Source organism: Myxocyprinus asiaticus, chromosome 17 (assembly GCF_019703515.2).
Source record: "Myxocyprinus asiaticus isolate MX2 ecotype Aquarium Trade chromosome 17, UBuf_Myxa_2, whole genome shotgun sequence".
In the NCBI taxonomy this organism is placed as follows: Eukaryota; Metazoa; Chordata; class Actinopteri; order Cypriniformes; family Catostomidae; genus Myxocyprinus; species Myxocyprinus asiaticus.
The window spans coordinates 4,044,309-4,057,829 of record NC_059360.1 but is presented as its reverse complement, the minus strand read 5'-3'; the positions used below and the strand labels follow the sequence as shown (position 1 = coordinate 4,057,829).

The following is a 13,521-nucleotide window of genomic DNA, read 5'->3' as shown; positions in this document are numbered from 1 at the left end:
GGCTTTTATAGCCTCCTTGCTAGTGTGTCTGACTCCCATGCTGGGGATCACTGGTTCGAATCCCGCTCGGGGCAGGTTGAATAGGACTGGTGACTCTGGTACCGTGACCCGGGTGGGAGTGAGGTTTAGGGGGGTGAGTGTAACGGTAGCCAGCTGGTACATGATAGCTGTGCAGTATGTAAACCTCACTCTCTTGGCCTTAAGAGATGCACTAGCGACTGAGGCTAGAAGCCATAACTTTTGTAGCCTTCTTGCTAGTGCGTCCGACTCCCATGCCGGGGAACGCCAGTTCAAATCCCGCTCGGGACTGGTCGAGTTGGACCGGTGACACTGGTGCCATGACCTGGATGGGACTGAGGTATAGGGGGGTGAGTGTAACAGTAGCCAGCTGGTACTTGATAGCTGTGCAGTGTGTAAACCTTACTCTCCTGGCCTTAAGAGACGCACTAGCAACCGAGGCTAGAGGCCAAGGCTTTTATAGCCTCCTTGCTCACGTGTCCGACTCCCATGCCAAGGATCGCTGATTCAGATCCTGCTCAGTGCGGGTCGAGTAGGACACTAGTATAGCAGATATTATAAACTTCACCTTTAATCATTAGCTTATCATGTTATTTCAATTAAAATCAGGAAGATAATAAGACAATATGCTACACTCTAAAAAATTATTTAATTTTAAATGTAAAAATAAATCCCAAATTAATTGAAATCGTATCGAATCAAAAGCTTGTGAATTGGAATCTAATCTGATCATGATGTATTGCGATATATCGAACAGCTCTGTATAATAATGTGATACATATATAAATGTAAAAAGAATGTAAAAATGCTACAGTGAAAAACTGTTAATTTGTTGATTGGTAGTTACCTAACCATTTACAATGAACAATCATGTTTTATTTAACAAGACAATGAATGTACCTTTACTGTAAACTATCGTTAAAATTGCTGTGAAAAACAATAATTGTTTTTTGTGTTCCCAGAAGTCCTTAGTGTGACCAATTTATTTGATATTTTATAATATATTTTATTAAAATATTTATGTTTCTTCTTATTTTTGATATTAGTTGTGTACTTTGGGGCCTTTTGTTTTACCAGCTGTGTTACTATGGTGGTTAACAGTACATTTAGCAATGCAAAGCAGATTTTTGTAGTTCCAGTATAGTTTGGTTTATTAACATATCATTTAACCATATATATATATATATATATATATATATATATATATATAGTGGCAAGAAAAAGTATGTGAACCCTTTGGAACTATCTGGTTTTCTGCATTAATTGGTCATAAAATGTGATCTCATCTTCATCAGTCACAAGCAGTGTTGGGGGTAACATGTTATAAGTAACACAAGTTATGTTATCACATTACTTTTTTTTGAATAAAATGTAAAGTAATGCGATATTTTATTTTAGACTATAATATCTTAAGAGTTACTTTTTAAATAAGTAATGCGTTGCTTTTGTACACCCTCCTTTCCCTGTATTGCGATAAATCAGGAGTAAAAGTGTGCAAACATTGGGAGGAGATTTAGTGCATAATGGGCATTATAGTTCTAGAGAGTGGGAGGCTTGATTACCAGAGATGCACAATGAAGTTGCAGTATGTGTGCGCAGGATGGGTATTGTAGTTCTAGAGAGTATGAGCCATGCTTATCAGTGATGGGCAGAGCACAAGTCTTCTTTTAGCCCACCCTGAGATTTATGTTTTAAAAACTGCTAAATATTGCTGGTAAAGGAATGTAAATCTGAATGCTTCAGTAGAATCCAGTTGTTCTCATCATTTGCAGCAGTTCGTTCTTTTTGTGTACTGGGGCATACGTGAGCAGCCATCATAAACTTTGCCGTTGTCATGATTAGGAAATGTGTCCTCATAAGGCAACATTTTGTCAAAAATGTAACATTCGGGTAAGTTACATTTTGATTCTCGTGAATGATTCATGTAGGTTGCATTTAAAAGTGTGTAAACACAAATTTTCGTGGTATAATATAGCACAGGTATACACCAGGAGAAGTCTTCTTGTAGCCACGGCATGATTATACAGATTCATAAAACATGGAATGATCGCTGACTGTTTGTGCATCTGAATTGCTTTGTTTTAAAGCTGCCCATAACTACTTCTCTAGGATCTGTTTGCATCCGAACTTATCTGTGTTAAAGCATTGAACATTCAACACTCGTTTGAGTGAAACGCGATTGATTCATGCGTACATGCAAGCTGCATTAAAGAATCAGTAAACGCATTTAGGCAGAGGGATTATAAGACTAGCCTTCCACTGGCCATGGCATGATATACAGGGTGAAATACTCGATCAATTCACTGACTTTTGTAGCCAAACTGCTCCGTGTTAGAGCTCTCCATAACTAGGAGAATGGGATGAAAAAAGCTCACTCTGGATCATCAGATGCAAGCAACGTACTACATGGTTTGTGTACGCAGACAAAATTACTTAATTTCTTAAAATATTCGACATTTTTGTTTTATAATAAACAAATAATTTGATTTGTGAAACATACCATTTTTATGACATTTTGGTAGCAAAAAAAACCCAATTCCATTCAGGTTGTATCAACATTACGCAGTATGCACCATGGATCAACTCAAAACAAGCTTTCACTGAGATGACTTAAGTGAAAAATATTCATTTATTCATCAGACTTATTCATTGAACATGTTAGGTTGGCATTCCCCACTGAATTTTATTCTGACTTCTGAAAAACCTCTCAAGTTGACTGATATTGTCGATGGGCACCGCATATGATGACATATGATGCAGGTTCAGATGTTTAACTTTGTTGCATTTGGTAAGACAGTGGTTATTCTTCATTATTAATGTTGGCTGCCATGTCGATGGAAAAACAAATCATGCATATTCCTGTTGAGTCTTTATTATAAATATGATGTGAAGACCTACTTAATGTAGACTTTCTAAATATCTGTTTGTTTAGTATTTTGCTTTGACAAGAGTGTTGTACAGTAGCTAGCATGACCTGTAATACCTCTTGTATGCAATGCATGGCTTATTTGTATGGAATGCATAGCAGAAGAGAGAGTAGCTGAAAGGAAAAAAAAAAGAAAAAAAAAACACAAACACAAAAGTAATGTAACGCTTTAATTTCCATAAAAAGTAACTTTTCAATTAATTTAGTTACTTTTTTAAGGAATAACGCAATATTCTAACGAGTTACTTTTTAAAGTAACGTTACCCAACACTGGTCACAAGTATAGACAAACACAATGTGCTTAAGCTATCAACACACAAATAAGTATAATCTTCCATGTCTTTATTGAACACATCCCATCAAACATCTACAGTGCTGTGGAAAAGTAAGTGAACCCTTGGATTGAATAACTGGTCGATCCTCCTTTGGCAGCAATAACCTCAATCAAGTGTTTCCTTTAGCTGCGGATTAGACTTGCACAATGTTCAGAAGGAATTTTGGACCATTCTTCCTTACAGAAATGCTTCAGCTCAGCCATACTCTTAGGCTCTGACTGCCTGGGCCACTCCAAAAGGTGGATTTTCTTTTTGTGAAGCCATTCTGTAGTGGTTTTACTTCGAGGTTTAGGGTCATTGTCCTGCTGCATCGCCCAATTTATATTGAGCTTCAGCTTGTGCACAGCCACCATGACATTATACTGTAGGATATCTTCGAAAACTTTGGAATAAATTTTTCCCTCAATGATGGCAAGCGGTCCAGGCCCCGATGCAACAAAGCAGCAATTATTGTAGGATGTTATGGGCAGAAGAATGACTTGAATCCAGGATGTAAACTGATATTTTGTTCCAGGCTATAAAAACTTAGACACAGGGACCCTCATCCACCCCAAAATTCCTCAACATTATCAGTTTAAAGACTCTGCTAAAATGGTGCCTTAAAGTCTGAATCAACCTTGTGTAAGAATGCACATCTGTTTATTCTCAACTATCGTCTGAACAAAGGAAACTTTTCAGGATATCACATAACCTTCCTTTAGACCCCTCCTCACTCATGTTATAAATCAGGAAATACCCCCACACTTAATAGTCATCACATGACACGGCCATCTCGACCATCTGCAAGAGACTCTCCCAAGAAACCCTCAGCATTGCAATGGAAAGCATAGAATCCTAGACTAAGGCTTCTTGTTCTTTTGCTACACTCAAAATTAATACTCATTGGAGATCATGAGACATCGTGATCATTTTCCTGCAAACAGCAGCTAAAAATATATGAACTAGAACACTATCAAAAGACTCCATTGTATCATCATTCTACACTGCACAATACAGTTTATTTTTTATAGTAAAAATTCATCTTACACAAATGATTGTAGCCTGATGTAACCTACAATATGTGTAGTGACTTGTAATCACTTTTATAACTGAGAAACTGGTGATTATGAATTTTAATCTTGTACAACCCCAATTCCGAAAAAGTTGGAACAGTATGAAAAATGCTAATAAAAACAAAAAGGAGTGATTTGTAAATTATATTCACCTTTTGCTATATTGAAAGCACCACAACTACAGATTATATGATGTTTTTCCTTGTGAATTTCCTTGTTTGTTTTTTTATTTTCTCCCCTGTTTCTCCCTAATTTGGAATGCCCAATTCCCAATGCGCTCAAAGTCCTTGTGGTGGCGTAGTGACACCTCAATCCGGGTGGCGGAGGGCGAATCTCAGTTGCCTCCACGTCTGAGACCGTCAATCCGCACATCTTAACACGTGGCTTGTTGAGCGCGTTACCACGGAAACGAAACACGTGTGGAGGCCCACACCATTCTCCGTGGCATCCACATACAACTCACCACGCGTCCCACCGAGAGTGAGAACCACATTATAGCGACCACTAGGAGGTTACCCCATGTGACTCTACCCTCCCTAGCAACCAGGCCAATTTGGCTGCTTAGGAGACCTGGCTGGAGTCACTCAGCACACCCTGGATTCGAACTCGTGACTCCAGGGATGGTAGTCAGTGTTTTTGCTCGCTGAGCAACCCAGGCCCCCGACGGCTTTGTTTTTTAAAAACGTTTTGAAATGTGGACTCTTCAGACCAAAAAATACAGTTCCACTGGTCTACTTTCCATCTAAGATGACACCGAGCCCTAAGAAGTCGGCAGTGCTTCTAGACAGTGTTGATGTAGGGCTTCTGTTTTGCATAGTAAAGTCTTAATTTGCATCTGTGGATGCAGCAGCAAGTGGTGTTGACTAACAAAGGTTTACTAAAGTTATCCCAAGCCAATGTTCATGATATCCATTACAGATGAATGCCGTTTTTAGGACAATGACACTAAGGGATTAGAGATCACATGCATTCAGAAATGGTTTTCGTTTAGCCCTTTACGCACCGAGATTTGACCAGTTTCCATGAATCTTTTAACTATATTGTGCACTCTTGAAGGACTAGGCTGGTTTTGGAGGCTCCCTATATACTATGACACGATTGCCTCACCTGTTTAACACCTCCTGTTTCACATCGCCTTGTTATTTCAACTTGTCGAATTGTTATTAGTCCTAAATTGTCCCAGTCTCAACTTTTTTGGAGCTTGTTGCAATCACCTGATTTGAAATTATTGTACATTTTAAAAAACAATGAAATTCACAAGGAAAAACATCATATAATGTGAAGTTGTAGATCTTTCAATATACCAAAGGGCGAATATAATTTGCAAATCACTCCTTTTTGTTTTTATTAGCATTTTTCATACTGTCCCAAGTTTTTTGGAATTGGGTTGTATTATCCATGTTGAAATAGTTAGTTAACTATTTTTCAGAGCAAATGTATCATGCCGGGTATGTAAGAGTTTGCCTTTACATGAGGAGAGCAATGGGTGAATTCATTTTGTTGTTATAATTTGTTTTAAGATATAAATTATATGATTAAAACATGTACTGTTTCGAGCAGGAACTTTAAAAGGCCTTTACACAAAGGATTGTAAATCAACTTTGAAAAAGGAGGGAAAGAGGTGATCATGTGACATTGTAAAGACACTTGTGATTGGCTCAAGACACCTTTGGGGTGCGGCCAACCTCAACTCAACAAAACCTCCCCTCCTAGGACGAACTCTCTCTTCACTCTTGGCTCTTGCTCTTCTCTTAGCCCTTCTGTGGCTGGCTTCGCTTCGGCACCCCTCTTCCCAGGTTCCACACAATGTAGAGTTCAGGAAAGCTCGGAACACAAAGTTCCGAGGAGCTCTTCTCTCTTCTCTGCGTTACGACTTACACACGTGACAGGGAGTCACGAGTCTCCCTTCCGGAAGGCCTCGCTTCAAAACCCCACCTGATCATTCCAGCACCAAACTATCCAACATCCACAATCTTAACAGAGGTCCAAAACATCGACAGAACAACCTGAACTTTCTATGGACCCAGCCAAAGAACCAAAGCAACGCAAGAAAATGCAACGAAATGCAAGTACACCTCCAGACTTTTGATAGAATGTGCTGGTGTTTTATTTAAATACTTTGGATTGTAAATCGAGGTATACTAAATTAAGTATCGATGGATCAGGGCATGGTCTATAGACCTCTTAAGTGAAATTTTCTCTGTTACAGATCATTTCCATTCACCTTCTGTTACAGTTCACTCACCAACTTAGTTTTATGTTCGTCTATGTGTGTTAGTTTGATGTTGTAGATTCGAAATAAAGTCTTGTTTGTAATCAAGGAGGATTATACTGTGGTATATTTTGATAAATAATCTCGTCAATTGATTCTTAAACATCTACACTTCGTGCTCGAACAATATTTGTGATATTATTTTCAATGGCCATGAGAATAGTAGTACTCTAAAGAGTTAACAGGTGCATCATAACAACTCAGCGTGGCTGAGTGATCAGACGTATACCTTAATTCTTTCAATATTCCCTGAATTATTCATAATTCTCTTCTTAAACTAAATCCCTTACATATAATTTGTAAGCAGATACAACATGCCTGTTGTATTATGTATTTAATGGTGGAGAATTTTATTCAGATTTCTAATCTGATCATATGTAATTTATCCTTCATATAATGGTAGTCGAACGTGGCCAAGATTCCTAAACTAATTTACATCTAAAATACTACATATTTTTGGTGATGACTGCTAGCAGTTATAAATATACCCTGCCACAAAGTCTCTAATTTCCTAAATCATGATGCTCCCTCTACCATACTTCACTGTTGGGATGATGTTTTCATGTTGGTATGTGGTGACCTTTTTACACCAAACATAGTCCTGTGTGTTCTTCCCAAACAATTCAACCTTAGTTTCATCAGTCCACAAAACATTTTTCCAGTAGCGTCGTTGAGTGTCAAGGTGCTCTTTGGCAAACTTCAGGGGCTAGTCGCTTTGGATAAAAATGTCTGCCAAATGAATAAATGTAAATGTAGGTGCGCAGCAATATTTTTGTTGGGAGGCAGTGGCTTCCTTCTTGGTGTCCTGCCATGGACACCATGCCTGTTTAATGTTTTCCGTAGAGTAGACTCATGAACAGAGATGTTAACCAGTTTCAATGATTCCCTCAAGTCTTTAGCTGTCTCTCTAGGGTTCTTTCTTACCTCATTGAGCATTCTGCAGTGTGCAGTCATCTTGGCTGGATGGCCACTTCTAGGGAGAGTAGCCACAGTACTAAATCTGTTCCATTTATAGACAATTTGTCTAACTGTGGACAGATGAATATCTAAGCTCTTTGAGATAACTGTGTAACCCTTTCCAGCTTTATGCAAAGCAACGATTCTTGATCATAGGTCTTCTGAGATCTCTTTTTTGCAAGGCAAAATGTTTGAGTGCTTTGTATAAGTCAAAGTAACTCTAACCCACACCTCCAATCTCGTTTCATTAATTGGGTTCCAGGTTTGCCAACTCCTGACTCCAATTAGCTTTTGTTGACGTCATTAGCCACATACTTTTTCCAATCACCACTGTGAATGTTTGAATGATGTATTCAATATGTACAAGAATACAATAATTTGTGTTATTAGTTCAAACAGATTGTGTTTGTTTATTATTGCAACTTAGATGAAGATCAAACCAGATTTTTAGACAAATATATATTTAAATGCAGGTGGCAAGTGGCAAGAAAAAACATATATATAAAATATACAGGCACAAAAATGACATCCCGTAATGCCTGAAACATGGTCACTTTTATTTTTTGTGGTGAATTTTTGGCAACCATAGCTGCAGCGGTTTTTTTTTTGTTGTTTTTTTTTGTTTTTTACCATACATTTATTTATAGAATTTCTTTTTTTTTTTTACAGTGTATACTTGAAAATATGATACATATTACAACAATACATTAACTGCATCTCAAAGCTTCACTCTAAACACAGTGTTGGGTTTGAAATCTTGACATTGGGGTTATTTTTTAATTACTGATTGCTATTTTGTGTTGTCATAGTGCCTGCTCTATATTTCCTAATTCTAAAAATACTCCAGTGTGTGGGAGGTCAATGACACGCTCTGGTCTTGTACTAGCTGGACTGTACTAAAGCCCAGCAAATCGAAGGCCAGGTTGTTAATTGCCTTTTCTTATCTCTTCTTGTCCAGTGTGTATGGCTGCCCTATCGCCAAGAAGAGGAAACCCCTGGAGAGTCATGTCCTGGAGCCTTCACCCAAGAGAAGGCTCTTTCTAACTGTCACAGACCAACAGCCAATGGAGAAATGCTACAGACATGACACAATGGAGGAGATGGACAAAAAAGAGGACGAGGTTCAGGAAAAGGAAGAAGACGAGGATGAGGAAGGGGAGGAGGAATATACAGACAATGAGGACCAATATGAACAGGAAGAGGTTGAAGTGATTCATGGGGAAGAGGAAGAGGTAGAACAGGAAGAGGAGGAAGTGGTGGAAGAAAATGAAGAAGTAGAAAGAGAGGGGGAGGAAGAAGAAGAGGAGGAGGTAGAAGAAGATGAGGAAGACTATGAGGAGTTTATTCAAGGTAAGGGAATAAACAGATCCACATAGCTAATTTGTTGAATATCGTAATTTGGCTCAAAGTATTAATTTTTATGAGATTATTATTTTTGGGTTTAGAAACCAAAAGCAGATCTGAAAGTGATAGAAATATTGGGCATTGTGAGTCTGCAGAGGGGTAACGGGAGGTAATTTGGCTGTTGGACATCTTTGGAAAAAGGTCACCGTAATTTGAGGTGCAGTTGGATGATTTTGCTGTGCCCTTCAGTGTGGTCTCAGTATCAGGCTAAAAACAGCCCTTTCAACATAGAGGCTCAGTTCCCAAACACACTGTCCCCTCAGCACAGCTTACTGAAGGTTGGGTTTAAAAGCATTCTTCAATTGTCCTCAAATTTAAAAAACACTCAAATTAACTTTGACGACTCCAAGCATATTTTGATAAACTCAGATCAACATTACGAGGCATATTCTGTCGCTGAGTGTATCTGGTCCATTCTCAGCAATCTACACCAAAAAAATTGCTCTTTGGCTGAATATGATTCAATCATGGACAGTTTTTTCATGTGTTTCAAATTTGTTTTTTTTTACTTAAATTTACTATGTAATCTCAACACAAACACTCTTATTTCTTTATGTACCAAATAGTGAAAGTGAATGTCAGCATGCTAAATACGTGCTGGTTGGAAGTACTACAGAGTGTAATTCAGTGTGTAAAAATGTAGTCATTGTGTAAAAATAACAGCCTTAACTAGGAAATATGACATAAAAAGAAATGATCACTTTGATTTTTTTTCCCCATAGCAATGAGTTCCTTAAGGCAAATTTAAGTTTAAATTTAAAATTTTGAAAGTTTAAAGTTTAAGCATAACGAAAGACTGCTTTTTAGAAAAACTGAGTACAGACAATGTAGATAATGAAAGCATGATATTTTAATTTGACTAAAAGCAAAAATTAGGTGGAATTCTAATTCTTGCTTATTCTATATAACCCATTAAAATATAAAATGCAGCATGATAATTTGTTCATATTCCAATGAAAAACACACATGCAAAAATAAAATTAATGGTTCCCTATCTGTCACTCACTCAACGTTGTGTCGATGTAGTGACACTAGGGGTCACTCTTGGGAGCCCGAGACACCTCTGGTCTTTGATAAGGCCAATGAAAATTGGCGAGTGGTATTTGCATGCCACTCCCCCGGACATACGGGTATAAAAGGAGCTGGTATGCAACCACTCATTCAGATTTTCTCTTCGGAGCCGAACGGTCATGCTCACTGAGCTGAATTCCCATGACTGTTCATTCACCTCTGCTGGATCTGACGGCGCATTTCAGCAGCTTCTCCCTCCTCTGCACTGGTGCACTGCAGAGAATGCCCCTGGGTGCTTCGGCAGAAATAAAAGTATATTTCTCTAAAAGAGTATATTTCTCTAAAAGAGTGGCACACACAGAACATCTTTTTAAAGACGCGTCTTTTTGTGTCACGATCACTATCTTTCGTGTCTGGGCACTGCTCACGCGGAGACAGCGTTCGTGGATGGTCATGTACTCATTGCGAGGACATGTCCATGGCAACGATGCGGTCGCGGCTCGCCTTCGTAAGAAAGCAAGCCACCCCAGAGGCTCCCCTCCCTCGGTCCTTTTACCCATGGGTATGAGGCCAGAGCGGCTAGCACTGGGGGCGATTTGGGACCCCAATGGGACCGCCTCCACCGGGTATCCCCCCACGGACCTCCCATTCCCCAGCACACTCGTCTGCCCTGATCAGGCTTCAGGGTGAGTCCGCCGGCTCGTCTCATGGCGAGTTCGACCTCTTATTCGGAGCCCGCGAAAGTGATGAGCTCTCGAGCGCAGCATTGGAGAGCGGGCTCGTCCAGTCGGACGCAGAAGCCTCAGCTGGGCTCCTCCCTTTGGGGACGATTGCCCAGTCACAGGCTGACGCGGGATGACGACATGCTTCCCGGGCAGCCGCGAGCATCAGCTAGAGTGGAACCCTCCGCTCTTTCCTGAACCCTCACAGCTTGATGATTTGTTCCTGGGCTCGTGGCGCCGCTCAAAGCCATGCCCCGCCCCCGTTCCTTTCTTCCCGGAAGTGCATGAAGAGCTTACATGGTCGTGGGAGGCACTTTTTACTGCCCGGTCCCCATCTTTTCAGCTTTCCTGCCCTCACTACCCTCGATGGTCAGGCGGCCAAGGGCTATTCGGCAATCCCCCGGTGGATAAAGGCGCTCACGGTGCACCTATGCCCGCAGAGCGCCGCCAACTGGTGCAGGTGCACAAAGCACCCATCCAAGGCCTGTAGGTTTACATCGTCTCTGCCGGCCAAGGCCTATGTTGCCACTGGACAAGCTGCCTCAACCCTGCATGCCATGGCTCTCCTGCATGTCTGCCAAGGCGCTAAAGAAACTGCACGAGGGTATTTCCGCCCCAGGATTGATGCAAGAACTGTGCTCGGCGACCGAGTCACGGCGCGGTCTCTCGGGTGGACGATGTCCACATTAGTGGTCCAGGAGCGCCACCTTTGGCTCAACCTGGTCGAGATGGGTGAGGCCGACAGGACACGGTTCCTTGCTGCCCCCATCTCCCAGGCTGGCCTATTCGGCGACACCGTCAAGGACTTTTCCCAGCAGTTCTCGACGGTGGAGCAGCAGACGGAGGCTATCTGGCATATCCTGCTCCGGCGCGGCTCAAAATCCCGTACCCCGTCTGTTCGTCGCCAAGAGTGTCCCCCTGAGGTGACTGCACCGGCTCCGCTGCAGCCCGGCCTGTGAAAGGCTTCAAAGCGCCCTTGAGACGGGCGACCCAGGGACGACGGAACCCGCTGCTCTGGAGCTGGTAAGCAGACCTCTCCATCCCCCGGTTGAAGGCCGGGAAGAGAATCTTTTTGTTACCTTTGCATTTAATTGTGCTGCATGCCCAAGTGGCTGCAGTACTCAAGAGTTCAGCTAGAGTGGTTTCCTCATTCCCTGGGTCACGTATCCAGTGTGCCCGGCCGTCATCACGACCACCGTCCACCATTCTATTTGGCAGGTTGGCGCTCCAACGGCGGTTTCCTGCCCCTGAGCGCCCAGCTGTGGCACAAATCCGCCCCCGATGTGACAGTCTCCACAGGTCACGAGGACAGGCCTCTTCCTCCCCCCATCCCAGGCTGTTCCGGGGGTGGTCACAAGGAGCCAGGTAAGTGCTTCGATGTCCCTAGACTCAGCACGGCCACGACATGCTCCGCCCCGCCGCGAGGCCCCACCTGCCGGTACATCCGACGACGTTGCCCCATGGTTCCCCTTGCGCAGACCTTGGACGCGTGGCTTGCGCTTTCCAATCCGTCGCGATGGCTGGTCCGGACCGTCCGGCTCGGCTATGCGATTCAGTTCGCCAGGCATCCACCCAGGTTCAGCGGTATCCACTTCACCTTGATGAAGGACGAAAATGCTGCTACCTTGCATGTGGAGATCGCTATCCTCCTATGGAAGGGTGCAATAGAACCTGTCCCTCCGGCCGAGATGAAGTAGGGGTTTTACAGCCCCTACTTCATCGTACCAAAAACAGACGGTGGGTTGCGGCCAATCTTGGACCTGCGAGTACTGAACCGGGCTTTACACAGACTCCCGTTCAAGATGCTGATGCAAAAACGCATTCTGGCGAGCGTCTGGCATCAAGATTGGTTTGCGGCGGTAGACCTGAAGGACGCGTACTTCCATGTCTCGATTCTACCTCGACACAGACCCTTCCTGCGGTTTGCATTCGAGGGTCAGGCGTATCAGTACAAGGTCCTCCCTTTCCAGACCTCTGGAATCTCCATGTCTGGCCCTTGGATTGGACACGGTGGTAGACACAATCACTCAGGCTAGGGCCCCCTCTACGAGGCGCCTGTATGCCTTTAAGTGGCGTCTGTTCACTAAGTGGTGTTCTCGACGAGAAGACACCCAGAGATGTGCAGTCGGATCAATGCTTTTCTTCCTGCAGGAGAGGTTGGAAGGGAGGCTGTCCCCTTCCACCTTGAAGGTGTACGTTGCCGCCATAGCAGCACTCCACGATGCAGACGATGGTAAGTCCTTAGGGAAGCACGACTTGATCATCAGGTTCCTAAGAGGGGCCAGGAGGCTGAATCCCTCCAGACCGCACCTCGTTCCCTCATGGGACATCTCTGTAGTCCTTCAGGGTCTACAGAGAGCCCCCTTTGAGCCTATGCAGTCAGCCGAGCTTAAGGCACTCTCCTTGAAGACTGCCCTCCTGACTGCGCTCACTTCCATCAAGAGGGTAGGAGACCTGCAGGCGTTCTCTGTCAGAGAAACGTGCCTGGAGTTCGGACCGGGCTACTCCCACATGATCCTGAGACCCCGACCGGGCTATGTGCCCAAGTTTCCCACGACCCCTTTTAGGGACCAGGTGGTGAACCTGCAAGTGCTGCCCCAGGAGGAGGCAGACCCAGCCCTGTCGTTGCTGTGTCCGGTGCATGCTTTACGCATCTATTTGGATCGCACGCAGAGCTTTAGGATCTCCGAGCAGCTCTTTGTCTGTTTGGTGCACAGCGGAAAGGAAGCGCTGTCTCCAAGCAGAGGATCATCCACTGGCTCATTGATGCCATAACTATGACATATCTCGCCCAGGACATGCCGCCCCGTTAGGGTTACGAGCC

At 43.0% G+C, this 13,521-nt stretch overlaps 1 protein-coding gene across 8 annotated transcripts in view; it reads left to right on the top strand.

Annotated features, from left to right (window-relative positions):
• Positions 1–13,521, top strand: part of myt1lb (myelin transcription factor 1-like, b) — a 262,765-nt gene that overhangs the window by 154,879 nt on the left and 94,365 nt on the right. For all 8 annotated transcript variants that reach the window (XM_051723176.1, XM_051723183.1, XM_051723180.1 and 5 more), the window contains exon 5: positions 8,519–8,910. In XM_051723176.1, the coding sequence (XP_051579136.1) occupies positions 8,519–8,910 (392 nt within the window). The remainder of the gene's footprint in view (positions 1–8,518; positions 8,911–13,521) is intronic.